General features: G+C 39.9%; 3 protein-coding genes across 6 annotated transcripts in view; 1 reads left to right on the top strand and 2 right to left on the bottom strand.

Moving 5' to 3' along the window:
• nme7 (NME/NM23 family member 7) overlaps window positions 1-10,672 on the bottom strand; it is a 33,978-nt gene extending 23,306 nt beyond the window's left edge. For 2 of the 4 annotated variants that reach the window (XR_003673948.1, XM_028445222.1), the window contains exons 1-2: window positions 10,385-10,668; window positions 7,428-7,529 (exon numbers count right to left, since the gene is read on the bottom strand). Coding sequence is in view for 3 of the 4 variants with exons in the window: in XM_028445222.1 (XP_028301023.1) it covers window positions 7,428-7,529; window positions 10,385-10,387 (105 nt within the window). In the remaining variant the exon portion in view is untranslated. Of the gene's footprint in view, window positions 1-7,427; window positions 7,530-10,384 lie in introns of all 4 variants that reach the window. The other 2 variants (XM_028445221.1, XM_028445224.1) reach the window with 2 other exon arrangements.
• Window positions 377-5,299, bottom strand: LOC114462415 (uncharacterized). The gene is made up of 8 exons (XM_028445220.1): window positions 4,194-5,299; window positions 3,565-3,679; window positions 3,102-3,385; window positions 2,074-2,237; window positions 1,750-1,893; window positions 1,420-1,654; window positions 1,003-1,301; window positions 377-877 (listed from the first exon to the last, which is right to left on the bottom strand). The coding sequence occupies exons 3-8, from the start codon at window positions 3,310-3,312 to the stop codon at window positions 392-394; spliced, it is 1,539 nt and encodes a 512-aa protein (XP_028301021.1). The 5' UTR covers window positions 3,313-3,385; window positions 3,565-3,679; window positions 4,194-5,299; the 3' UTR covers window positions 377-391.
• A 61-nt stretch (window positions 10,673-10,733) lies between the features above and the next one.
• On the top strand, window positions 10,734-26,617 carry LOC114462417 (homocysteine S-methyltransferase YbgG). Its single transcript, XM_028445225.1, has 8 exons — window positions 10,734-11,242; window positions 13,232-13,299; window positions 16,018-16,175; window positions 16,265-16,377; window positions 21,312-21,473; window positions 21,552-21,754; window positions 24,202-24,284; window positions 24,370-26,617. The coding sequence occupies exons 1-8, from the start codon at window positions 11,123-11,125 to the stop codon at window positions 24,453-24,455; spliced, it is 993 nt and encodes a 330-aa protein (XP_028301026.1). The 5' UTR covers window positions 10,734-11,122; the 3' UTR covers window positions 24,456-26,617.
• Window positions 26,618-26,977: the final 360 nt, after the last annotated feature.

Below are 26,977 nucleotides of genomic sequence, written 5' to 3'. Positions count from 1 at the left end.
ATGGAAGTCAAGCTAGTCCAGCACCTTCATCTGTCAGTAGCTGTTAACACAGGGTTCCTACAGGTTTCTTCAAGTCAAATTCAAGTCTTTTTAAGTCCTTTTTAAGACCATTTATATAAAAATTTAATACCTATTTCACGGCATATTTCACAGACCTACCGGCAAAGAAAAACACTTTTTTTTGTTTGATCATTTATTTCTCAAACAAATGTGAAAATGTGGACTGCGTAAAGCATTATGGAAGAATTATGTAATATTGCAGCATAATAGTGAGTAGGCCTACTTACGCTACAACACCACAGCACAGACCACAGACAACAAGCCAAACAGAGGTGTGAAAAACCAAAGAAATTTTCAGCAGACCACAAAAAAAAAAGATTGCTTAACACAGTTAAGTTGTTTTTTTAACATTGCTAACATTAACAAATCTACTTATTCCATGCTGGGAATATGGGGAGTACACTCTTGAGCAATACACAATTAAAATAAACTCAACAATAAATAAGATTACGATCACACAATCAACCCCTAAGTTCTGCACTCTCAGCAGTGATCTCTTTATCAAGGAGAGCCATTTCTGCCAACTTCTCCTTATGGCCTCTCCGCAGGATGTTGGACCTGGTGTCAGGTCAGCCATTTTGCTCCCTGCCTTCGCTTCAGCCTCCTCAGCCAGCCTGTCCGCATCCCTAGCCAGACCCTCAGATACCTCCTGTATGCATCTTCGCTTCACCTTCAACTCCTGAAGACAGTCCTCTGCCTCCTTCCTCTTGAGAGCCTGGTCTTTTGCCTCCTTGTTCTTTCTATTGGTCTCAAGATGGATACGATACCTTGTCCTAGCTCTTGCTACACTTGCCAGTAGCTGTTTACTGAGTGGAACCTGGGTATCGGGTTGAGAAAAGAGAACCAGAGTCAGTGACAAACTCAAGAGACCAACTATGTATGTTGATTCTATCAACTTTTAAGTCAACAACATATTACTAGTCCAGGCAGGGGTCATCTTACCTGGGTAACACCTCCATGTTGTATGATGTAGTCACACACCAGTCTCCGTGTGACCACAGTGTCCTCCTTCAAGTTATCTGACTCAACCTCTTTATTGATGGAGAATCCACGTTCAACCGTAGCTTGGCCGTGGGAGAGGATGAGCAGCTTCTTGCAGAAGGCCCACAGCTCTGGATAAGGCTCCATGGCACTGCACAGGAAGACGTCCAGCCTCTTCTGCATGGGAGGAAAGGAGAGGAAGTCCTCACTCCTGCTCTTCAAGGACAGGAGACTGTCAAACTGCTGCAGTATGACGTCCCCTATGACAAAACAGATGAGAAAAAATAGAGAAAAACATTGATAAATCATTGGGCATTACCAGCAAATCAGATTGAGGATAAATTCTTGTGAAGTCTATAATTTGCCTCTTATTCCTACCTGCAGAAGTATCAGTTAGCTGTTTATCCTGAAGAAACCTCTGAACCAGCCCTTTCATGTGATTCCTGCATCTTTCGGGTTCTCTGTACATTACTGACGGATCCAGGCACACCAACTGCCTAACAGTCAGATACTTGAGGGGGCTCTTGTCCTGCACTTTCCTGATGATGTTACACAGTCCCTGCATGCACTCTCTCTTGAACTCTAGCACCCTGAGCTCTGCACCTTTGATGCTCTACAGAGAAATTAGCCATGAATATAGAACATGTCTTCACTGACCTGGTTCAGCCTAACCATTTGTTAAACGATCTTTTGAAAACATCACACTACCTTAAGGACCGACTCTGCACCTAGACCAATGCTGATGTCTTGTGGGCTGAGCCAGATGGTCTTGTCTGTAACATCCAGTTTGGTCAGCTGCAGGGCAGTGATATCGTGGAGGACTTCTCTCTTTATGAAACGTCTGAGTAGACTCTGTCAACAGACAAACACAGAAATGTCGGGTGTGGCACATTAATCACCAACATCAAATTGTCTGATGATGATGCACAATGTAGCCACTATTTCTAGACATCCTAACCACAAACCCCATGTTGTTAAAATGTATCAACTGAGCCCAATCAGTGGTTATTATAACGTTATGTAAATTATCACCATCATCAACTCGGTGAGATCCTTGGGGAGGAATGGGAGCACAGGATTATCTGTCTGATATTTTTTCAAGAAGGGAGTGAAGGTCCTGGCAAGTGCTGCGTAGAACTGCAATTTGGCCAAGATGAGTGGATCCTTTATGGCTGCTGCAACTGTGTCATAGGATGCTGAGAAAGAGACAGACAGAGAGGCAGGAGAATTTCAACTTAGCCATATTACAAAAACTATGACAAGGCCATACCAACACCAGGATTAGGACCAGAGGTGGAAGTAATTAATTACAAATACTCAGATCACTGTAATTAAGTAGTTTTTTGGGGGTAGTTGTACTTTTATGAGTAGATTTTCAAGTCTGTAGTTTTACTTGTACTTAAGTATTCATTAATCCATGTAATCTACTAAGTTACTTTTAAAATCATAGTTGAGTACTGAGTCCAATTTTAATTCCTATCCAAAGCTTTTATCTGCATTTTTGTAGCCAGTAAGGTGATCTGATAGCAAACAAGCCGATGGAAACCGGGTCATGAGGACGGAAAACAAAACCAAACAAAAAATGGATGTTAATGATTGATCTTTCATTGATTCTGAATGAAGAATTTAACCAGTTAAAATGGATTCATGGATATTTAATCAATAGTCGCGGCTCCTCATGTCATTTAGTTTTTTGTCTGCCGGAGACATTTACTGAATAAGGAAATAAAAACTTCAAATGAGGGAAAAACACTTGTTTTGTATCTTATCAATGATTAATGATGAATAGATTGTTGGTGTTTTAACTTTTGGTAAAGGAAAACACACAATTTCCAGCCCTAGTCTGGAGAAGTGATGGTGACATCAGCCGTTAAAAGGAACTAATACTCTGATTACTTTGGACTTTTACTGGAGTATTTCTCTAACACCAGTACTTTTACTCTGAGAAATATTTTAGCAAAGTAACAGTACTTGTACTAGAGTACAGATTTTCAGTACTCTTTCCACCACTGATTAGGACACAGTCACAGACCTATTCACAGCATTTAAGAAGGGCCTACCTGTCCCAGGGTTGGAGAGTCTCTTTGTTTTCACAGCTTCCATGTACAGGAGAAGTGATGGCCAGACAGCCAAGGCTCTCTCCACAACCGATGGGCACAGAAAGACAGGGGGAACACACTGGACTTGGTTATGGTGATGTAATCCTCTCTCCTGGCAGGCACATTGTGAAACAATGTGTGCATTGCTCTCAGCAACTTGTCCAGCTGCCATGCACTGAACCCACACTTGAATGCGTTGTGTAGCGTGTGTAAGCCACAGCTCCCCACACAAATGAGCTGAACACCTGAAGGTTTCATTGGAAACTTGATATTAAAAAAACAAATTCTATGTAGCAATGCTCTGTAGCACGTTTAAATAGTTTATTCAATGTAAAAGTGCACAACAAATAAAATTAATTTTTATAATTACAAATGGGTCATATACATACTCGCACACACAGTAATGGCATTATAAACTCCTCACCTCCGTACTGCTCAGATTGATCTTTCTGGAAAATGTCGAAGAGTTTCCAGTTCACACTGGGCCCATCCATTGAAATGGACACCAAGTGTCTGAGGTCCAGTTTGTCCATACATTCCTTAAAAAGGGATGCATTTGATTACTCAAGATGAGCAGCACACATTGTTAGAGAGACACACACACACACACACTATACTAGTACTACACATCATTATACTATAAGGCACAGTTGTATACTTGGGTCAGTTATATTTTAGATTTTCAAAAGAGCAAAAAAATTTACTGAATCAATTCCAACATTTTTAGAGTACATGACACATCTGTTCACTTGTGCATCTGTGCTATGAAAAAGGACTGATTAGGAACCTTACAGACGACCATTTATGTATTCTACTTGTACCAACATTATTCTTTCCATAAGTTATTAGAATTTTTATAGTGATTGTTTTTTATGTATTTTATATGTTGCTTTGGATAAAAGTGTCTGCCAAGTACATAAACATAAAAAATAAACATTGTTAAGGCAAGTACATAATTGGTCATGTGACATTGCTTTTACAGGACGATGTGTGCCCACAAAATTATATCAATATAGATTGAGAAACATTTAGAATAAAAAAGGTTATGCTTACTTTGAGATGTGACAGCAGGTCTTGTGCAGTGGAATGTCCCATAAACTGGGAGCCCAGGTATCTGGACTGAACCTGTCCCTCGTCCCAGAAGCGAACATGCACATCCAGCTGTTTGTTTTTTGTTGTCTCGTTGAGGCTCTCGTCGAACATAAGAACGAACGGCGATTTGTTTACTTTGGACACCAATTCCTCTTTGATGTGAACCGCTAAACCAAACTTGGCTATGTATGCCGTTTTGTCGGACCCACAAGTAAACGTGGTAGCGATGTCGGAATCAGGGAACATGCTTTTGAAAAGCTCTGAAATACCCTCATTTCCATTGTAGGACTGATGTTTGGCGATGGTGTTAAGAGTCCACAACACCTCTGCTTTCATTGTAGGTGTGAATCCAAAAGTTGTGCGCAGATCCACTCTACCGTTAGTTGCGGTCGTAACTGGAGGGGCTGTGCTAGCGCAAGCAGCTGGTTGGTTAACGTTATCTTCTGCTTCAGGCGCGTTAACAGTTAGCTGGCTAACGTTAGCAGGTTGAAACACTCCGTCGATGGAAAGTGTTTTCTCCTTAGCTTTGATAGAGTTGATGTGCTTACATGACTTGGCATGAGACTACAAAGCCTTCACACCCATGTTACCAAGCTGAATCTTTTTTTTGCATACTGTACAAAAAGCCTCAAATACGTTGTTGTCCACCGGTTTTAACCAGTGACAAAATGCTTGTTTATCTTGCCACGCTTCATTAAATTTACATTTCCCCATAACCTCAGCATGAAGTGGGTCTACATGCGATGTGCGTCCCAGTCGACGTTGACGAGAGGACGTTGAGAGAGAAGTTTAGGTCAGTCTGTCGCAAAGTGAAGTGTTCGGATCCGGGCAGCGTTGCTTTCTCAATTATTGGTTCCGCCACTGTTTATTTAGGCTATTACGTTATTTAATCAAAATAATAGTGGTTGACAAATGGAAACTTTAGAGAGGTAAATGTGATACCTGAAGTTACTGCACAAATTTCAAGACCCGGATATCAAAATTCCAGACTTTTTCAAGTCTTTTTAAGGTATTATTTCCCAATTCATAAATTCAATGCTTTTAAGACTTTTTAAGACCCCGCGGGAACCCTGTAACAACTGACAGCATCTATCCCCTAATCAGTGAATCATCCAGCTGATCATGTTCTGTGCTTCCCATTGGTCTCAGCACTGCATTTAAATCACGGCAACACACCTACCACACGCTTCGTCAGCAAACACTTCGCAACCCACCCCCACCCCAGCTCCTCCTCTTCTGTCTAATTAAACACTGTCTTTTGTTGCCATCTAAACACCTGTTTTTTTTTTGGTTTTTTTTATTACTTTATTTTTATTTGCAAACATACAAATAACTTACAAGTGTAACAAAATAAAAACAAAACAAAAAAACTAAACCTAACAAAACTAAACCAAAAACAACAGCAAAGGTTAAACATAAAAACAAGTTTTTTCCAAATATGATAAATAATCTATATTACAATATTGTAAATAATACCTTTTGTGGGGTGGTTAGACTTCCATTGTCTCTCGCATTGAGGGTATCCACAGGTCCTCAAATTCTTTCATTTTGTTCTGTAATCTTGCGGTTACTTTTTCCATATTCAACACATCTTTCATTCTGTCTCACCATTGCTTTGCACAAGGGGGTTGTGGTTCAAGCCAGCAAACTGTAATCATTTTTTTTGCTATTGTAATTAACATCCTAATAATTTTCCTTCTCTTTACTGGGACATTTTTGGGGATAATACCCAGTATAAACAACTGTACATCCAAATACATTTTTACATTAGCAATTCTTTCTATCTATTTTTTTTTTTAATGTTTTTCCCAGAATATATGTATATAGTCTCATACTTGGCCACAACCCCTCCAAGCACTTGTCAAACATTTTACCATCCATCCATCCATCCATCTTCTTCCGCTTAGCCGTTTCCGGGTCGCGGGGGCAGCATCCTCAGTAGGAAGGCCCAGACTTCCCTCTCCCCGGCCACTTCCTCCAGCTCTTCCAGGGGGACCCCGAGACGTTCCCAGGCCAGCCGAGAGACATAGTCTCTCCAGCGTGTCCTGGGTCTTCCCCGGGGCCTCCTTCCGGAGGGACGTGCCCTGAACGCCTCAAACATTTTACTATATTTTGAAATATGCAACGGTACCAGAAAATATCGCATTTTTACTCTCCATTCAAACTCTTTCCATATAATACTACTAAACATTTGATGTCCTTCATTGAATGATTCCTCCCAATTTTCATCTGCAACTATAATATTTCTTTCTGTTTCCCATTTATATGTAATGTCCATATTATTGTCTTGTTCAGCCTGCAGGGTTTTGTAGAACTTCGAAATTAACTTCTTATTCTCTAACTTGGTCATCAATAATTTCTCTATTTCATTTTCTTGTTTACGAATGAGCTCTTTCACAAATCCCACAAAGTTGTTCTACTCAGCTCGCTGTATTCAGATATTCTTTCTTCCCCCTCTTGCCTCTCGTTCGTTGCATTTAGCGCCAGCTTAGCTTCACTTTGGAGCAGATAAACAACAGCCTTTTCCAAATGGGTCATTCTGTCTTCCGTGTTCCCCACTCGCGTCTCCAACTCCGACGTTCACTTTTCAAGTCTGGACATTTGTTTCACAACATTTTAGATACTTGTTTCCACTCTAGCAAGTGCCTGTTTGTTTTCCGTTGCTGCTTCTTTATGCTCCTGCCTGAGCCGGTGTATCTCCTCTCCAAAATGCCGAAGACGGGCTGACCCTCTTTGTGCTGCATGTTCCCCAGCGGCGGTGAGTTGTCCAGATAGTTACTTGCGGACTGCTTGCTCTTTGCAATCCTTCGTCTTGTCTTTATAGGCATCAGTCTTGGTTATGTCAAAATCATAAACTTCACTTTTTGTTGGTTTTACGCAGAGTTGGTTTGTCTTTACCGCATGTTACAACCGGAAGCAGAACATCTGTGTTTCTGTTCCGGGGGTCCTGCTGACCAGTCTCTCTGCTTATACCTCTCCATGTAGCTCATGGAAAAGCAAATGGGAGCTCCTTTTGCTTTGGGCTTACTACGAAGCTGCTGGAAAGGGCAGAGAGGTCCCAGAACAGAGCCTTACCGCCAAATCTAAAATGCATGCTAAATAAAGCTATCGGCCTAAAGTGATCCTGACTGAACTGTATTTTTTTTTTTTTAAATGAGGTTAGCAAAACAACCCCTGAGAAAACCAAGTGTTTACCATTTCCACCGTGCCATCTTTGGGGTAGTAGAAGAGTTGGTAGCGCCGCAGGAGAGCAGCAGTTGGGTCATACCACTCAGTGAGAAAGGCATAGCGATCTTCCTGAAAGAATCCAAATGCAACCAACTTAGTTATGAAGACAGGCTCATGTATGTGTGTAAACAGTTTTGTCAAAAATAATGAGCCATTGGTGGCTTTATTAGCTAAAAAAGAAAAAAAAAAAAATCAAGCTTAGAGGAATCTCTACAGATCTAAATAAAGTTGGGAAATGATACAGTGAAATACAGGTTTTGTTTTTTTGATACTGCTGAATGTGCAAATCTAAAGTAAGCCAAATTGTTAACAAAAACAACAACAATTGTGTAATTTTTGTGTAACCTTAATTTTCTCAGCCAATGTCAACTAACCCATATATAAGAAGTTCTACATTGTGGATGGGGAAAAAAAGGATAAACGGAGGGTAAAACAAAACCGCACCGCTTCTGCGCTTCGTGGAGGTAATAAGCTTATGGATGTACTGTAGAAAGATATTAGGAGCGTCTTCAAATCATTTACTGTTATTGCTTTGTTAGTAACTGACCTGATTTCACTAACATTACAAACTAGAAGCAATTGACATCAGTGAATCTTTTGATTTGATGCTGTATTACCTCGGGACCCTCTCACAGTACAAAACCAGGCAAGCCAAGAGAACTTGAAACTTTGTCATAAATATCCTTTCAAGGGTGTTCAACAGGTGTTTCATTCACGTCTGCTTACCTTTATCTGTGTGTTCCAAAAAGTACACAATATATCCTTTCAGATGATTGCCCATGTTGCTAATGGAGTTCATTGGTCCGATCTTTAGGTGCAATTAATGCTGCCAGTTTTATAGTTCACATTTAGTTAATGGTCACACTACAAGCTACGGTCTAGACTCACGTCATCACCTGGTGCCCGCACAAACTACAGCCTGACAGAGACAAAAAGATTTCTCACAACACACGTATAGATAGTGCTGACTTGACGCCAACCCACGTGACCACACCTTCGGTCGCCATCTTTGGGGGCAAGCAACGCTTGTTGTTCACAAACCGACTTGTAACTTTAAAGCTGCAAAACACCTACAAATGGCTGAGCTAAATGTTGACACACTGTGCAATGCTGCCAGGCAAAGACATCTGGAGAAACTACAGATAATTGAAGGGGATATTTTCCCATATCAGGTACATGGAACCCAGTGATTATGTTTCTTTTCCAGACATCATGAACTACCGAGTAAACACACGGAGTGTTTATACACTTGCTAATTTTAAAAGCTTACAAATCCCTAGAATGTTGAATATGTATGTGCATAATCTATGTTTTTGAAAAGCATGTAGCAGTGTTTGTATGACAAACAACAATTTGAAGAATATTATAATTTACCTGTGTGCAGCTATTCCCTGATCTCTCCAATACATTCAATGCACACTGTAAATTTGGTTAATTTGGACATAAGACGCTGTACCTGGGATACATTCATGCTGAATGGGCTAATTTCATAATAGTATTGAACTACACAACATAATTGCTTGAGTATGAGTATAAAAATGATTTGGGATTATTTGTATGCTTTTCTTGTCAAAAACTGCATTACATAAAAGGATTACAGTGTAGAAATTAAAGTCAAATTTGATCATCTGAATGGCACATTATTTTAATAGAAATTGATTTATTAAGTAAATAAATACTGTGTCTTGAACAAAATGATTAGAAGAGATCCTTGTGTGTCTGATGGGTTCAAAGTTTTTTATCCTGGCTAACCAAGTCTCCCATCTCTGCCAGTAGTCCCTGGTAAACTATTACCCTGGGTATTGAATAAAGCTAAGTTTGACTGCTCTGTGTTGTGACAGCCATAGTGTTGACTATTCTCTGATTTGTCCATATTTGTTCTGAAGCAGCCGCGCACCACACACGCTCTCATGAACATCATATATGTGGTTTATGATGTTTGCGTTGCGTGCCCCTAACCATGGCACTTATTCCCCCGAATGTGACGTCAGTGAATACTATCTGTAGACCCCTTATTGGCTCACAACTCTAGTTAGAGGCAAAATCAGGAAACCGCTGGCTAAAGACTGTGAAGGCTAGTAATGTTACAGCTTTAGAATGTCGTCTTGTGTGTTTGGGTGCCAGAATAGGAAGAATAACGTTAGTGGGAGTAAATTAAAGTTTTATAGGATTCCAGCGGACACTCGTTCTCAGAAAAAACATGACTATTGTGGTTTTGCCACCAGGTGGCTAAGCCCCGCCCAACAAAATACGTCACAATGTTTACAAACAATCACAGGCTCTATAGAGAGGCCCTACAATAGTCCCCAGACCTCGGTCTGAGAACCTACAGTAGAGAGTTGTGACAGAAATATTTGATGCAAACATTCTATACACAGCTGAATGCTAGCATTGGTAGGTAGGTACTGCATATGTACAGCAGATTTGCTTAATCTACATGGGCAGTTTGAATCGTTTTTTAGCCTATTTAAATCATCCTGTAATTCACCAAGGTCAACTCATACAGAGAGCTAAGAAACACACTGACTCTATGATGAACACACGAATATACAATCACTCTTACTTGATAATATTAAGCATTCACGATTACAACGTGAATTTATCATTGGAAATAAAGCAAAAATGTCTTATTTACTAAACACATTTAGATAACAGGCAGACAAAATAACCTCGCAACGTGTTGGTTACGTAGCTGACTTACTAAATAACAATTGTGTTGTAGCAGTTAATAGATACACTAGTAACTAGATGAACCTTCTATGTCGTGTAGTCAGTGCATTAGCATAGTCGGTGTGCTACTCCCCTGTGTAGCTTCTCTGCTAAAGTTAACAAACTCGTCCGTCTCCTCCGATTCAACTCAATTAGAAGTTATAACTGTTGCACTCCAATATGCTTTGTTAGCAGATAAAATGTTTTCCACTCACCATTTTTACAATAATAAGAACCTCTTCATCGAGCAGTGTTGCTAATAGTTAGCAAGAGTTTGCAAAGGCTATACTACGTTTCTATGGTAACTTAGAGTGACTAACCGAGGTGCGTTCAGGACATCAGATGTTTGTGAGATAACAACAGGTTCTCCCAAACTTATTACGCAATTGTAAATTATCTTTGGATTGAACAAATTCCTTATTTTGTGTAGTCCGTAAAATGTAACGTTTTTCTTTTTTCTTTTTTTTAAAGTTTCGTTTGTGCAACGCAATTATATCTGATGTTCTGTTTATTCTACACGAAAGGGAACTAAGTAATTAAAGTGACTCTTTCAGGACTTGGACCACATTATGCTACAGAGACATTCTTGGACTTTGAGTTAATGTATTAATGCATATAATATACGTCGTCATCTAGTGGTGGTGGCGTAACTGGTAATGCTTGGTCGAAATGACTTTTTGACTTACGATCGTCATGAATGCAACACATGACGACCACAATGACCCGGATATACAACGTCGACGCAAGGCAAGCGCCGTAAAAATGCGATTTTTATAAATCCTGACTAACTGATTTTGCGAGTTAAGTACAGGTTATATAGAGATATATAACAGACTTACAGTATATTGTCTGCTGTGAGTTGTTTATTATCCTCCGTGTGTGTTTTTTAGCTTTTGTTTTATTTTGTTTGTTTTTTTTTTGCGTTGTCATGCATATCCTGATTGATTTTTGACATGACAAGCTTGTCCATGAGCTCCTCTGACGATCTCAGAGGGTTCCTCACTAAGCATAGACCACTGATCCTGGATGGTGGTCTGGCAACTCTTCTTGAAGTTCAGGGAGCCAAATTGAAGGTAATACATCAGATCATCTCATTTCACTGCACATAGCCTGAGCCAAACCTTTACATTATATGGATGACATCATTTATGTCAATTTATATGGTGGCAATTGTTAAACTTCATACGTAATTTTTGCTAAATGTATTTGGTGTGTTTATTGACCCTGACTTGTAATACTGTGGTAACTTTTTGTGTATTCTCAAGCACAATATGATAACTGTTATCTTCTTCAGAATAATTTGTTTTTTATGTCGTTTTGTGTAATACTGTGTTGTGCTGATTTTAAACCTAGCACAAAAAGAGGGAATTTGTGTTATAATAATGACCTGTAGTATTATTATTTTTTGCCTTATCAAATAAATATTTTACTGGTGGAAGTTGTAAATATGGATTATTATTCACGGTTTCTTTTTAACATATTAGTATTAAATGTCCAATATCTCCCTTTTACCCATAATAAAATATATTCAGTTCAACTTTCACAAAGCCTATTTTATTATTATTATTATTAGTATTATTATTATTATTATTATTATTATTATTATTATTATTATTATTATTTGAACAGTTTCAGAACATCTGATTTCAACTTAATCTAAATCTAACAATGACACAAGCAAGTACGTAAGCAATGAGACAAATCTGATATAAATAACTGAGACACTCAGATTAACATTAAAAAAGACAATTTGAGCAAAATGTACAAAATTTAAATCGTTATTAAGAAATAAGAATAATTCTATTTTAAATATTAAACTTAATACACATTAAACAACTCATATACATATACCTAATAAATCAAATAAAGCAGACACAATGGACCCCTAAATGATAAATAATTATGAATCAATCAATCAATATGAACATAATTTGTATTGCTTTAAATCAGCAGTAAATGTCATTTTTAACTAACTACAATAACTGATAGTTTGATTTCTAAATGTAAAACATCTTCTAATTCAAATAATACTGTTAGATATAAACTAATTTGTGTATGTCTTTATCTTTTGATGAGTTCATGTGTTTGACCCTGACAATCACAAATGTTTTACGTATCATAACTAAAGAAGTCATGTGCCAAGCAACGGGAGGAGAGACAAGGTAACAACATGGAATAAAAATGCTGAGAAAACTATGTTCGGGGACCAGGAGTGAGCAGACCCTGAGGCCCACAGCTGTGCATTAGATGAGTGCCTGTTATGTCCTATTGATTTGATATGACTTGTTGATTAATTTCTGTTCATCTGTAATAATTAATTGATTCCGCAAAGCAAAACCTCTGACTATGTCTCTCTGAATGCAATCTCAGGTACTGAACACGAGAGTATCTTATAACTCTTTACAAAAGCTTGTGTATTTCCCTTTTAAATGGTTCCACATTTGTAAGGAACATGCATTAGTGGGTTCTGGATCATCTGTATTTCAAAGGAATTGTCTGAAACATTGTATTCAACTTAGTCACACAGATTTCAGTGTCAGTGCCCAATCCTTTCGCGGGCCCAATCTTTTCAGATCCCTTCAACATGTCTTCCCATCCGTTCGCCCTATTTTACGGTGGTTTGTGCACTATTTAAAAGATTAAACCCTGCTATTTAAAAAGAATTAGAAATGTATGTTTTGAGTGAATTACGATTCATTTTGGTTTATATTTTCATTTTCCAATGTTGTGTATTGTTTTGATCCATTTTTGTATATATCGTATTGTGGTATTTTTTCCTTTTTGTCTTTTTTAAATTAAGAAATAAGAACACCACAAAACAGTCACATATTTACATATGTACTATTAAAATATTTAACAAACGTTGTATGGTCTGTTTACATTCAAGTATCAAGTCCCAGGAGCTCGGTCGTAAAAACTGCGAGTGAAGGAAGTGACTTAGTCTATGCGCATGTATTGAAAGGATTCTGAAAGAATCAGGCCCGTGAAAGGATTGGGCACCGACATTTGTCATTAGTCCATTACTAAACTATACTGTTTGTGTTTCTGTGTGTTTCACTCAGGGAGATCCTTTGTGGAGTGCCAGACTGTTGCATACTAATCCTCAGGCAGTGAGAGATGCTCATCAAAGGTAAGACAAAGTGGGAAAATGTATTGTAAGTGTATTGTACTTTTACATGCTTACATGCTATGTAAGATTAACAAGATAGGAAATTAAATTAAATTAAACTGGGCTTTGAGCCTTTATTTTGTCATGTATATATGTTGTTACACATATTTATTGGAATTTGTCCTCTGCAATTTAACCCATCCCCTGGGGGGGTAGTTGGCAGCCATTTTGCGGCGCCTGGGGATCTGTTCGGGGTTGAGGGACTTGCTCAACATTCCAAGAAACAAGTACCGCTAATACAACAGGGTTGGAGTCAATTATAATTGTAATTGCGTAATAATAATTAATTATTATCATGGTGTAATTAAGGGGGCAAGCCCACGGATCTGGAAGCCGCATTTATGCGTAGCATATGCGGTTCCCAGTGCAATGTGCTGTGGAACCATATTGTAATCGTTCTTGATTATTTTTCTGTTGGTAAAAGTGGTGCTGCAGGCTAAACCGTGCATGGGAGAGTTATGCAATTTGGAGGGTTGGTCCAGACCCCTCCACTTACCTCGGATGCAAAAAATTACATGTCTGCCAGCAGGGGGGCTATAACTAAGGTGTACTAGTGTATCGGCTCTTATGACATCATCACTGCATGGATTCTCTGTTGATTCTACCGTTGTGTCCATGGAGACAGGTTCAGGTTCACATTCATAGGGGGTCACATTCATAGGGGGTCTATGGGCTCTGCAAAACCTGGGGACCAAGTCTCATGGGAAGGCTTGGCCACCTTTCATAACTGTGCACATTTCTAGTTATAATTGTAATTGAAAAAAACTGCCGCTGTTGTAATCACTGATTATAAAAAATGTCAATTATAATTTGAGAACCATGGAGAACAATGTTGCAGTTCTATAGTTTACACATTAACAGTTAATCATTAAAATATGTTTTCATATGACTTTTCTTGAAGATCCTTTTACCATTAAAAAAAATTCTTGGGGTATATTGTCAGAAAAAAGGCTCAAACGTTCACACCAAAAACATTAAAACCCATATTTTCATGGATAAGGAAGCCTTATCAGATAACCAAGATATGAAGAACAAATAAGATGATGGATTATTATTGTTTTTGTATATTTAAGACATGGGTCAAAACTGACCCATTATCATAAGAGATGCTAACACAAGAGGAAGGTTACGTTACATGGGCTTATTTATTTCAGGCACAGTAATTGTGATTAATTGTAATTGAAATTGAATAATTGAGATTGTAATTTTAACATTTGCCGACTTACAAAGAAATTAACGAAGTCTGAGTTTGATGGTTTGTGATTGATTTTTACAATAGACAGAATATCAGTCAAAAATGGTTTTAAACAACACAATATAAAAGGCATAAATAAAATAAGTGTATGATCCTCAGCAACTCTGTCTTCTGGTTCCTGTTGGCTGGCGCCCATGTGGCACACAGCTGTGCACCATCAATCAATTACCAATACTCCTGATCTTAACTCATCATGTGTATAAAGCCCACCTGCCCTAGGAATCAGTCTCCCCCCCAACCATGTGACCTAAACTCATTGACCACTTTAGGTCACATGACCTAATTGACACGGCAAACGTACGGATAGCCACTGCCTATATTATACACATTTTTTGTTACATACATTTTCCCTACAGGTACCCTTTAATGTAACCAAAGTTGGCCGATACACCTGAACACGCGTGGAATTCTTTCTACAATGGAAATCTAATAATCTTCAGAAAGTTCTTCCCAACTCTGTTCCAGAAGTTTCCATAAATGTGTGGCACTTTGGCACGAGGTTGCTTTGCTTTCACTGTTCTGTCCAGTTCACCCTATTAGAATAGATCAGTGTTTCTCAAATGGGGGTACGTGTACCCCTAGGGGTATGCAGTGGCACTACAGGGGTTACTTGAGAGACAGAAAAAGAGAGTGTATTAAAAAAATATGGATTTTACAATATTTATTTTTAGTTGAAAATGATAAGCATAATAATTATGCTGGAAATGATATTGATTAGAACCTAAAATGAAAATACAATGGTCAGTCTTTGTCCCACACCAGGCACGAGATGACCGCAAATGATAAAAAACTATAGAAATAAATCTATTCTGGAGGCAGTAAATCAGTGTTTTTCAACCTTGTGGTCGTGATCCCATCTGGGGTCGCCTGAAATATGTAGTAATTGATTAAAAAAAATTTAAAAAATACTGATTAAAGATATATTCTTTACATTTTAAACAACACACAATCTTAACTATTATATACTTTCACTTTCTCAAATATAAATCTATTTAAAATAAAATGCACTACAAATATATCTGAGCTGATGCAACTTGTCACTAAACATTATTAAAAGCTAATTATAGAAGAAAAAAGTGTCTTTGGGGCCACCTGAAATTTTTGATATCAAAATGGGGTCACGGTCCAAAAAAGGTTGGGAATCACTGCACTAAATATTGTTGAACTCCACTTATTTACAAAATGATCATATTTAAAAATGTTATCACGTTACTGGTATTCTGAGGAAAAGGTAGTAGTCAGACAAAAGATTCAGAAATAAGAGAAAGGGGTGTTAGAGCCAAAAAAGTTTCAGAACCACTGGAATAAATGAAGAATGCCGAATCAGCAGACGGTACAGTTCTGTAACAAAACATGTTTTAATGCTCATGAAATCTATTTTTAAAGTAGATGTAAGACAGTGCTTTATCATGTGTTGTCTACAGCTTCCTCCTCAGTGGTGCTGATGTCATTTCCACAGCAACCTACCAGGCGAGTATTCCAGGATTCATCAGCCACCTTAAGGTGAACGCTGACCGTGCCAGAGAGCTGTTGATGTCTGGAGTTCTCCTGGCTCAGGAGTCGGTAAAGAAGTTTCACTCTGGTACACAACAGTTTACACTTTTATGTGCTTGGCTTTTTACATCAGTTTAACTTAGATTTAAGCTTCTTGCTTTGTACTTTGCTTCTTAGTTTGTCCTGGAAACCGACGTGTGCTGGTGGCCGGCTCCATCGGACCATACGGAGCTTTTTTGCACAATGGCTCGGAATACAGTGGAGCGTATGCTGACAGGATGAGCATTGAGGTGAGTGTTTCATCAGTCTATGCTGCTTAGGTCATCATGTATAACAGGAGATGATCGCTTTAATTACTAGGTTCCCAAAGTGGGGTACAGGTACCCCCAGGTCTTTGGGGGTATGTGATTTTTTTTTTCTTTTTAAATGGCTTGACAACATTGGAAAACTAGAATATAAATAGAGTAGCAGTCAGGAGCCTCCATGAATTGCCACAAAATACACATTGGCCTCTGTTTGACTGCCTTCTAGTGGTGACAGAGAAACAATCTCGTCAAAAAAGTACATTGTTTTGCACTAGACAAACGTGATTGACGCCCTCTGTCACCACATACTTGTGTGAAAGTGGATTTTCAGCTTTGACAAACATGAAAACAAAATACAGAAAAAGATTCTGCATGGAAAACAATTGCAGACACTCTCAAATTCATCCAAACATTGCAGAGTTCTGTTCATCCTCTCAACCTCACCCTTCTCATTAAAGCTGTAGCGAGTTGTATTTCAGTTTCAGGGTGATGAATATGTTGTATTACTGCTATATGTTCAATCAACATCAACGTTGGTAGATTTATTTTTCCAAAATAAAAGATTGTTTCTTACTGAAATTGCCAGTAGGCTCATTATTTAAATAAATCAAGTGATAATTCTGAATAACATATTTTTTTTGTGTGCTTATAGATCATTTTTTTTGATTACATATTTTTCCTTAACAAGATAGGTAAAATTCAGACAAATTTCACTGTAGGGCTACATTGTATATTACATTATTATGTTTTTAGGTGTGCAGGAATAGGGGGTACATGGCTTCAGGTTAAATGTCTGAAGGGGTACAGGATTGGGAAAAAATTGGGAACCACTGATCTAGACTAATGTTGGTCTACTGATGTTTCCCTTTTAAAGAGTCATTAAACCCCAAAACCACTTTATTATGCACACAGAACCTGTGTATTTGGATATAAGTCGTGCTGTTGATGGATCCTAATCCAACCCATAACATTTTAGTCAAATTATTTCAATTTGGTATATTTTGTTGTAAAATGTAAGAGTGACTGCCTTTGTGGGATGAAACCTGGCAATTACAATTTAATCGAAGATTCTGTGACGTTTTTCGGTCTTCTTGCGTCACGAGCTTGCACTGGTGGCCCCACCCCTCGTATTAAAGCTGGTAGGATGGACTCATCTTTCAGAGTCAATTAGCATTGATTGACAGCTCTGTTTCGGACTGCGGTCAGCTGCTGCAATGTTTGTTTCTCTGTTCTTCTATAAAAAGCAGATTATGGTCTGATTAGTCATTAATAAACAAATCTCATTGAATGTTCCTCTCAGATATCAATGTCTACTCATGAGGCTCATAAGATACAGTCCAGTGGCCAAGTATGCACCAATGACTCTTGAAGTTGTACATGCTTGGACGTTCAGGAAGGATGTACATGATGCACTGCTGTAGCCTGTTTTGTTAGGTGGGAGGCATCCTAGGATTACCCAGGAAAATGTGAAGACATCAGAAAATCCACAGAGGCCGACAAAAATGTACAAGCAGTCAGGAACTTGATCAGATCATGTCAGGTTGGCCTGAACATACCAGCAGCATTCCTTTGGATGCCAGGGAGTTCATTAAATTGAAGACAAAACTCTCAAAAGAGAACGACCTAATCTTCAAAGGTTGCAGGATTGTGCCAAGAATTTTGTCAACTAAAACTTTTTGTCAGTTTTCGTCAACATTTTTTTAGTTGACAATAACTAGACTATGACTAATTAAAAACAAACAAACAAAAATTTCAATACAACAATATCAAAATATATTTATTTTAGTCAACTAATAAAAACAAAACTGTAGTTTTGTCATATTGGACAGAATCCAATCATAACTTGTGATCATGGTCTTGTTCATTGATCACATCAAAACAGTGTGTATTTACAAACAATGCCATCCCAGGTTAATAAATGCAAATTGAGTCTATAAAAAGTACAGCTGTCTAAAATAATCCTGCTGACTAAATTTAGTCAAAAAACTACATTTTTAGTTTAAAGGCTATGACTAAAACTAAATCAAAATTACTACTGGTGCCAAGGTCAGTGAGAGCCAAAATCCTAGAGAAAATACACCAAGGGCATTAAGACTGATAGAATGTTGAGAGTTGAGTCATCAGTGTGGTTACCAGGGCTAGCCACAGAGTCAAAAGCACAGCGATATCAACTCAGGTGTGTTGTGCATACATCCAACACACTTCAGCCTTACGGTAGTCTGGGAGCCAGATCATGACATCAGGGACCTACAGTGGTTGTTTCGTCTACTGTGCTGTTCTCTATAGGCTCTATTTTCCCCACCACGTAAGTCAGAAAAGCTGCGCAGCGGTGCTGTTTTTAGCTGCGCGCTATTCTCCCCATCTGTCGCTGTGCGCATTGATTCCAGTTACGCACTCTGGGTGGAGCGGCCCTGAAATGTGGGCGTTCCCATCAAATCTAAGCTTTCGCGTATTCTCCGGCCTGCGTAACTTCTTTTCCTTTTACGTGCTTCTGAACTTGGAACTTAGTGCCCCAATAATGTGAAACTTTATATTGCATTAGAAGTTTGGACTCAGTTACAATTGAAGCCACAATCACTATTGTAAAAGAGACTCCCAGAAAGAACCTATCCAAACTGACACTGTTGTGCTGTCACGGGGGGATTTTGAGGTAGCTACAAGCAACATTTCTATTATGTTCACATTAACCAGTTTTAGACGGGCCAAAATGTGTTACATTCACTTATATTTTATCTGTGCCATCCACTCTTTTCCTGCGAGGGGGTGGGTGTTGCGTAGCGGAGCTGATCAGCTGTGTGTGTGCACCCGAGGTGTGCACATCGGCTGCAGCTTGAAACTGTGACAGACGTCAGACTGATGTCCAACTACTGTATTTTAACACGATGTATAAAGTAAAACCACAGTTTGATCCACTAAAAGAGTAAATAACAAGTGAAACATTGATGACAGATGATGGTGCCTAAATGAAGGAATGTAAGAAGTTGATCAAATCAGGCTTTCCACATAAACATTAATCTGTCATTAGTATCGGGGGGAAAAAGAGAGATTTTAACCATGGTTTAAACAGAAAAATGCATTCGATCTTCACCCTGTAACAATCTGATCAAATAAACCTGTTATATTGTTTATTAACAAAGGCGTTTTAAATTAAAGGTGCACTTTATCATTTTCAATTCCATTTACAAGCGTTAGGAAAACTCCATGTTCCGTGATTTCTAGACAGCCCAAAAAATGACATCATGGCCCAGTCCGCCTTCTCTTTGCTTCAGACTTCCTTCATTCACAGACTACGCGCTTTTGGTCAATTTACGCACAGTGGGCGTGTCAGGAACCTGGACCGGAGAATACGTGCAGGAGAGAGGCGTATAACTGCAGGCTGCTGGCTCTGGGCCCGCCGGCGCCCGCTGGCATGCCCGTTCGGCGCGGCTCTGGCCGTCTGCTGGGCGTGGGCCTTGGCTCCTCTGCTGGGGTCTTGGGCGGGGGGCTCTCTGGGCCCTCCCCTCGGGGGTTGGGTGCTTGGGTGTGGGTGGGTGGGGATGGCGGGATGCTGGCGGGGGGCCTTGGGGTTGGATGTTGGGGTTGGTGGCGGGATGCGCTGGGTGCTCGGCTGCTTGGGGCTTCCTCGGATGTGTGTGTGGGGCAGTGGCTGCTTCTCAGCCTGGGATCTTGGGGGCGTCTGGGGGGTTGCTCGGCCGTGGGGGGGGTGGCCTGGGGCTCCCTGGCCCCCACTCTTTCTGCTGGCCTGGCTGCATCTGCGGGCCCGGGACAGTTCCTGGGTTTGCGGTAATGGTTTTTGCACATACTGTATACTGGTCTACAATGCACTGGCACGCCTTGGGATGTGGGATAAAACTCATACTGGGCTTAACTTTAGACATGTTGATCCCAAATACCTTTAGGTTTTGCCACTCACTCATTCCCTCTGTCCACAGCCACCACCATTATGGCTAAGCTTCACACTTGTCACTTAACTGGTTTGATTACACAACATAATAAGCACAATATGTTCTACAACTTCACATCTCACCCTCACTGTATAACAATCTATTCTTCCCCACCCTTTCTATTTCCTATCTTGGGTCTCTCCTCCCTGCTGCCTTTCCCCTCCCCCTCCCCCTCTCCCTCCACTTAGGTGTAACACTGCTCTCCCTTTTTACATCCTCTCTATAATAAAAGATCTCTTTCCCTTCCTTAGAGAGGGCTGGTGATGGTCACAATTAAGCAATAAAATAAATCAATTTATTTTATTGCAATAACAAAACATGCATTGCTGTCTCATAATGATTGCACTTCTTGTAGTGTTGACCTTTGACAGCATGTGCAGACAAGGAAAAAAAATAAATAAATAAAATAAGTGCAGGTCGTAAAAAAGCGCTTAGGTCTAAACCGGAGAACAGGGTTGTTCCATCTGCTCTGCGAATAAACTACACTGATCTTAAAGGTCCCATGTCATGCCTTTTTTCACAAAATACATACATAGCACTGCATGAAGGACGCTGAAATGCTCACCTTCATGGGCGTGTCTGTTTACATGTCAATCACGGCAGAGAGCTTCCTGGAGGCGCGGCTTGTCCAGCTCAGTACAGCGTCAAATTCGTCATTAAAGTGGGAACGCGTCACCATATTGGAGCGAGGTGTTTGTGCTCGCCCTGCAGTAAGAAAGGAGCAAATCACCCTCTAACTAATGATTGAGGAAATCAATGAAAAAAACAATTTGGGCATGTGTATGAAGCCCAAATAGCGCTTTTATGATGTTTAAAGCACAGACAAGTCAATTTAGCTTAACATGGGCCCTTTAAGCTAAAGAGGACAACAATCCTTGGCCATCTTTTACAAAATGTAGTGCAGTTGCCTTTAACACTGTACTGTAATGTGCTATGTTTACAGGTTGATAGTTGGCTGACAGATGTTTTTTGTAGGAGCTGAAAGATTGGCACCGGCCTCACATCAACTGTTTAGTAGCAGCAGGAGCTGATCTTATTGCTTTCGAGACCATCCCGAGTATTAAAGAAGCTAAAGCAGTGGTGGATCTGCTCAGAGAGTTCCCAAACTCTAAAGCCTGGCTGTCCTTCTCCTGTAAGGTAACTGCTGCTGGTTAAAGAGCAGAATAGTCGTTAGTCTGTTTGTCTGCTGAGCTCACTATCCCACCCACTTCTCAGGATGCTCAGTGTATATCAGACGGCAGCCTCTTCGCGGATGCTGTACAGGTCGCCTGTAGGTCTTTACAGCTACTGGCTGTTGGAGTTAACTGCTGTCCTGCAGCAGATGTGGAGCCTTTGCTGCAGTCTGCCAAGTCTCAGCTGAGCCAACATGCAAGCTGGGTGGTTTACCCTAACAGTGGGGAGTGGGATGCTGAGAAAGGGTGAGGTCTAAGAATCAACTCTATCATTTATTAGCAATTATACCATTTGTGACATCATGCAGTCGCCATTAAATGGCATACATGTGTCATATCATCCAACCTAGGTATAAATCACAGGGAAACATTAGTTATTAAGTAGCCACAAATGTTTGTGATTGAATGTTGCTCATTTCCTCGTTTATTTAAATATATGAATATAAATCTATATTAGAGCATTGTTATGGATGATACTACAACATATTTCTTTAAATCATGTTTATTTTTTGATTTTTTTTTTTTAAAAAAAGTACTTTGAGTTTTTAGCTCCTCCATGAACCGTCACCTTGTCGTAGAGGAGGGTTGTAGGTACCCTGAACTTAATGCTCCGGTAGGGTCTCTTAAAGCAAACAGGTCCCAGGAGATGGGTCAGACTAAGAGTAGTTCGAAAGCCACATTTGAAGATGAACAATCTAATAAGCCGTACAATGCTTGGAATTGTGCTACTAGGGCACCATTTTGGGGCTTGATGGTGAGTGTGGAGTGGCCAGATGTCTGCACATGGGACCCGGTTGGGCAGGCTTGCTCTAGGAATCATATGGGGCTGATGTGGTGTGGATTGACCATCAGACAAAACACTAAATATAACCTCAACTTGACACAGAGGTGTTGGATTCTCTTCCACACGGGAGTTGCCACTGGTAAGAAACGCTGAGCAGGGGTGGCAATAATTGTTGCCTCCTGGCTCCGTGCTTGTATGTTGGAGTTTACGAGTGGGTAGCCTCCCTTTGGGTGGGGGGGACGGTTCTTGACTGTCGTTTGTGCCTTTGGGCGAAATAGCAGCTCAAAGTATTGTATCCAGCCTTGTTGGGTACCTTAGAGGGAGCACTAGAGAGTGCACCTTCTGGGGATTCCATCGTTCTTTTGAGGGACTTCAACACTCACGTTGGCAATGTGAGACACGGAGAGGTGAGACTGGAAGGAAGCCACCAGTCCCCAACTCCTCTCAAGGAAGACCCAAGACATGCTGGAGAGACTATCAGAATCTTTATTTGCCAGGTACAGTTTAGAACAATACTAGGAATTAGACTTGGTAGTTGCAGCGAAAGAATACACATCAACACACAGGAGCAGCCATTTGCGGCGCCTACATATTTAGGTGAAAAAAGGATAAACAACAGGAGGAGAGGTGAGGGGAAAAACGAGCAGTTTGAGACTGATTTCCCTAAACAGAGAAGGCAGTGTGAAACCAGGAAAAAAAACCACCTCTACAAACATAAATGTAAGCAGGTCACAGTCAAAGAACACAAGACCAGGCACATGGGTAGGGTTGGGTAGGAGGTGGGCTGGGGGAGAGCAGGGTTCCAGCCATTTAGGGACATGGGCGTGCTGCCGGTGGGCGCTGCTACCACGTCTCCAGGTAGCACGGATGGGAGGGGGCGCGGGCAGATGGCCGACGAAGGCATTTGAAATTGAAGACCTGTAGGTAAGCTACTGACACCTGCCAGATAACGTGTGGCAACAGCTCAGCATCAACAGTTCCAAGTGGGAATGTAGGGAAGGAGCGGGGGGAGGGAGTGGGGGTAAGAGCCGCCGTCAGAAATTTTGTGGTGATAAGAGATGAGACAACCTTGGCTTTAACCTTGGCCATTATTCCAGTTTTGGATGAGTCGCAGACAGAGGCTCTTGTTAGGCTTCACAGGACCAGACAAAGCAGCAGCTTGGAGAGATAATGGCGGAAGGGAGGGAAAAACAGAGTGCGACTGCCTTCGTTGAGAAGCAGAAGAGGAAAAGATGAGACTATGTCTCTTGGCTGGCCTGGGAACACCTTGGGATCTCTGGCACGAGCTGGATGAAAAGGCTGGCAAATGGAAAATCTATGCTTTCTTGCTTGGAATGCTGCTCCTGCGACCTGACCAGGACAAGTGGCAGCAATCGTCAAATGAATGAGTTTATAGAAAAACTCTAAAACCTTGGAAAACACTGTATGTTCTAGATTAGAGATGTTAAACTTTACCCATCAGGGCATCCAATCCGGCCTACGGGGAGTTGTAGAGCTTACATTGAGGACAATTAATCATAGAAAGTACCTCCTATTCTAAATCTGGTCACTGGGGGTGGCAGTGTTTGGGTAAAAGTTAGACATGCCACAACACCAAAGGCCAAATCTGAATGGCAATTGGCAGCAAAACATTATAAGTGTGCTGAGTATACTCAATGTAATGAGAAAAACTACTTAATGTATAAAAAGCAATCTGCCATATCATCATTATAACCTCTCCTGTTTTCTTTTACTGTCTGTAAAACGTCCCTTTTTTCACCTCCAATATTAAACTAAGAGGATGGGACTAATTAAAGGACATTGTAGGCTAAAACTTCTTTAAACAAATGAATAAACTTGTGAGCAAAGTAATTTTAGAATGCTGTATTGCTGCCTATCTTATAGATAGCTGTCCTCTTGTCTCTAACAGAATGTGGCAAACTTCTGGTAGAACATCCGCATGGGCTCCTGCACTGAGTCACATGTGGGTGGAGCAAGGAGCTGCTCTCATAGGTAACATTTCATCTCTATCTTTGGTCCACTTCTCATGTGGTGCAGGTTTTTCTCACATGTGGCTTCTATTTTTTTCGTCCTCCAGGTGGGTGCTGTCAGGTGGGCCCCGATCATATAGAAGAGTTAAGGATACAGTTAAAAGGAGGCAAGGAATCATTGCTGGACTTTTAACACCACACTGACTTTCTCCAGCAACATAGACATTTGCTCTTTCAATGTCTGGGTTTATCACAAAGTAAAGATTTGATGATACACGTTCTAAATCATGTTTGTTGTGTGCTGATGTGACTCAAAAATCAACCTCATGTTTGACTGTTTAGACTTTTCACTGTTATTATTATGCAACACATTAGAAAGACTGAACTAAATAGAACAAGAAACCTGAGAGAAGTAACTTTAACGTCAAAGGGTAATTGATTTGATGTATGTTTGTGAAGAAGTAAAATGTGTTCATTTTGTTAATTGTCAGAGTGGCCCTCAAGCAACCCCTAGTGGTCTGTCAGTTTATTGGGCAAATATATTTTGAAATTGTTTCTCACTGTTCACAAATTGACTCCAAAACTAATTTACTATCTACTATATTATATGTAAATTGTGTCAGTAATGAAGATAATCGTTTTACTTCACGACTATTTAGCAACACCACCTAGTTGCTATACATACGTGTGTGTTTTACAATCTTCTGTCAAAATAATAAGTGCAGGTCAAGTAAAGATAGAGCAGGGGCTTAATTAAAGGAAAAATTATAGCTACTGCGTAGCAGTGGTCAGGGCCAGGCAATTCTGAGCAAATGTTTAAATTTAAATGGTGCTTTTATGATGAAGCATTTTACTCATTCACACACCAATGGGACAGAGCTGCTATGTAAGGCACGAGTCAACCATTTGGAGCAACTTAAGACTTCTGTGTTTTGCCCAAGGACACATTGGCAGGTATAGTTTGGGAGGTATACATTTACATTCAAACATTTTGATGCACTGTATCATTTGTCTCATTGTTTGACTGTCTTAGCCAGTCAGAAGATGTGCCATAGCAAGTTTGGTGTCAGTTGAAAATTGTGGGAGGAAATAAGTTAGATATGTTTAAAAAAAAAAAAAAACAGTAATAGACTTTATAATTTGCAATAGGGTATTGTACAAAAGTTTCCTCAGTATTAGAGGCTTGCTGTAGAACCTTTAAGACTTTTGGCTTGATTTTGTAGCTGAGGCAATTTGGCATGGGACTGGATCTTTTTTGCAGAATTTGGTGATTATTTCTGCATGGGAACTATCATTTCCTCCAACGAAGGAAGAAAGAATAAAGAAAGATGCAGGATAACGGTAAGTTCCCATCAGCTTTTACTGATATAAATAGGAACTCTGACACAAGAGGAAAGGTGCATCGTCATAATGCATGTAATTCAGCCGGCTCAAGTGGTTGAGCTGCAGCAACAAGGCAACAATCAATGGCATTTTGAGACAATGCTGTTTGAGTTTATATTATTTAAAAACTACATATATAATTATATATATTCCATTTTGTAATATACTGTTTAGGGATGTCCTGATCCAACTTTTTCACTCCCTATACGATATCAATATTGCAGCCGATATCAATGCAATGCGAAATCAGCACAAATCATACATACTTTCATTACTTATTTTGTAGTGTGGACTGTTGGAAAAGGTTTGCTTAAGTGATGTTACTCAAACAGAGAACAATAGTCAACGATTTAAGATCACTTCAGTTATTTTTTATTGTCAGTATATGGTGGGAACAACTGAGGGCGGGGCCAAAAACTTGCCTGAGCGCTTATATTGGAGATTTTAGCTTCAGTCCGATATTCGTTTTCTGGCTGATATTGGACCGATATCGATATCGACTAGGTACACCCTTAATACTGTTGGAGTAGTAAACAAACATCTGTAAGTTTTGGATATTTGTTGAGTTTTCTTTTATTGGTTAGGTCTGAAAAAGTTATTTCCAAACACTCTCATAAATAAAAGGAATCGGCCATCATCTTGGATCTGGTGCCCAATGAATTTAAATCTGATGCATGCAAATGAATACAGGACATGGCAAAGGTTTCCTAAATGAATGGAGCCAAGGAATCTGTGTCCAGATGAAACCTTAAAGTTGCCACAAGGTGCTTTAAATCATTTCATTCTCAATGATCAACAGGAAAACCACTAGTTTTCCTGTTTACGTGAGCAGTTCACTAGAACAAGGGTTCTCTACTGGTTTAACAGTGGGACCCACATTTTTCCACGGCCATTAAATCGCGACCCACGTTTTTCAAAAACAGCTGTTGAAAACACACACTTTTTAAAAAACATAAATCTACATATTTTCCTGTGTAATATGCACTTCACAGCATGCCTGTCAAAAGAAAAGAAAAGTTTATTTCAAAATAAAAGACAAGTCCAACATGTGTTTATTCACTTTTGACCAGCTGTTCGCACTCAGTACAGGTCCGTGACCCACTTTTGGGTCCCAACCCACCAGTTGAGAATCACTGCACTAGAGGACAGCCATGGCTATGCAGCAGCAAATAACCCCCAACAGGAATATTTGGAAATGAGACCAGAGAACAGGACTGACTCCTGGATCAATGCAATAGTCAGTGTTGCTCAATAAGCTGAACTGACTGTATTAAAAGAAAGGGCTCATGGGAAAAATCTAAAACAAATCCCAGAGGTGTGTGTGTCACATCA

Source organism: Gouania willdenowi, chromosome 4 (genome assembly GCF_900634775.1).
Source record: "Gouania willdenowi chromosome 4, fGouWil2.1, whole genome shotgun sequence".
Lineage (NCBI taxonomy): Eukaryota > Metazoa > Chordata > Actinopteri > Blenniiformes > Gobiesocidae > Gouania > Gouania willdenowi.
Note: the sequence above shows the minus strand (reverse complement) of the source record. Positions and strands in the feature narration are given on the sequence as shown.

What these genes read in the sequence shown, in the direction of transcription:
- LOC114462415 (XM_028445220.1), bottom strand. Translation starts at nt 3,312, where the DNA reads ATGGCAGCTGGACAAGTTGCTGAGAGCAATGCACACATTGTTTCACAA. An exon ending in GTGCAGAGTCGGTCCTTAAG is followed by an intron (nt 1,655 to 1,749) that starts GTAGTGTGATGT and finishes ATTTCTCTGTAG; the next exon opens with AGCATCAAAGGTGCAGAGCT. An exon ending in GCTAACTGATACTTCTGCAG is followed by an intron (nt 1,302 to 1,419) that starts GTAGGAATAAGA and finishes GTTTTGTCATAG; the next exon opens with GGGACGTCATACTGCAGCAG.
- LOC114462417 (XM_028445225.1), top strand. Translation starts at nt 11,123, where the DNA reads ATGACAAGCTTGTCCATGAGCTCCTCTGACGATCTCAGAGGGTTCCTC. An exon ending in CTGACAGGATGAGCATTGAG is followed by an intron (nt 16,378 to 21,311) that starts GTGAGTGTTTCA and finishes TGTTTTTTGTAG; the next exon opens with GAGCTGAAAGATTGGCACCG. An exon ending in GGCTGTCCTTCTCCTGTAAG is followed by an intron (nt 21,474 to 21,551) that starts GTAACTGCTGCT and finishes CCCACTTCTCAG; the next exon opens with GATGCTCAGTGTATATCAGA.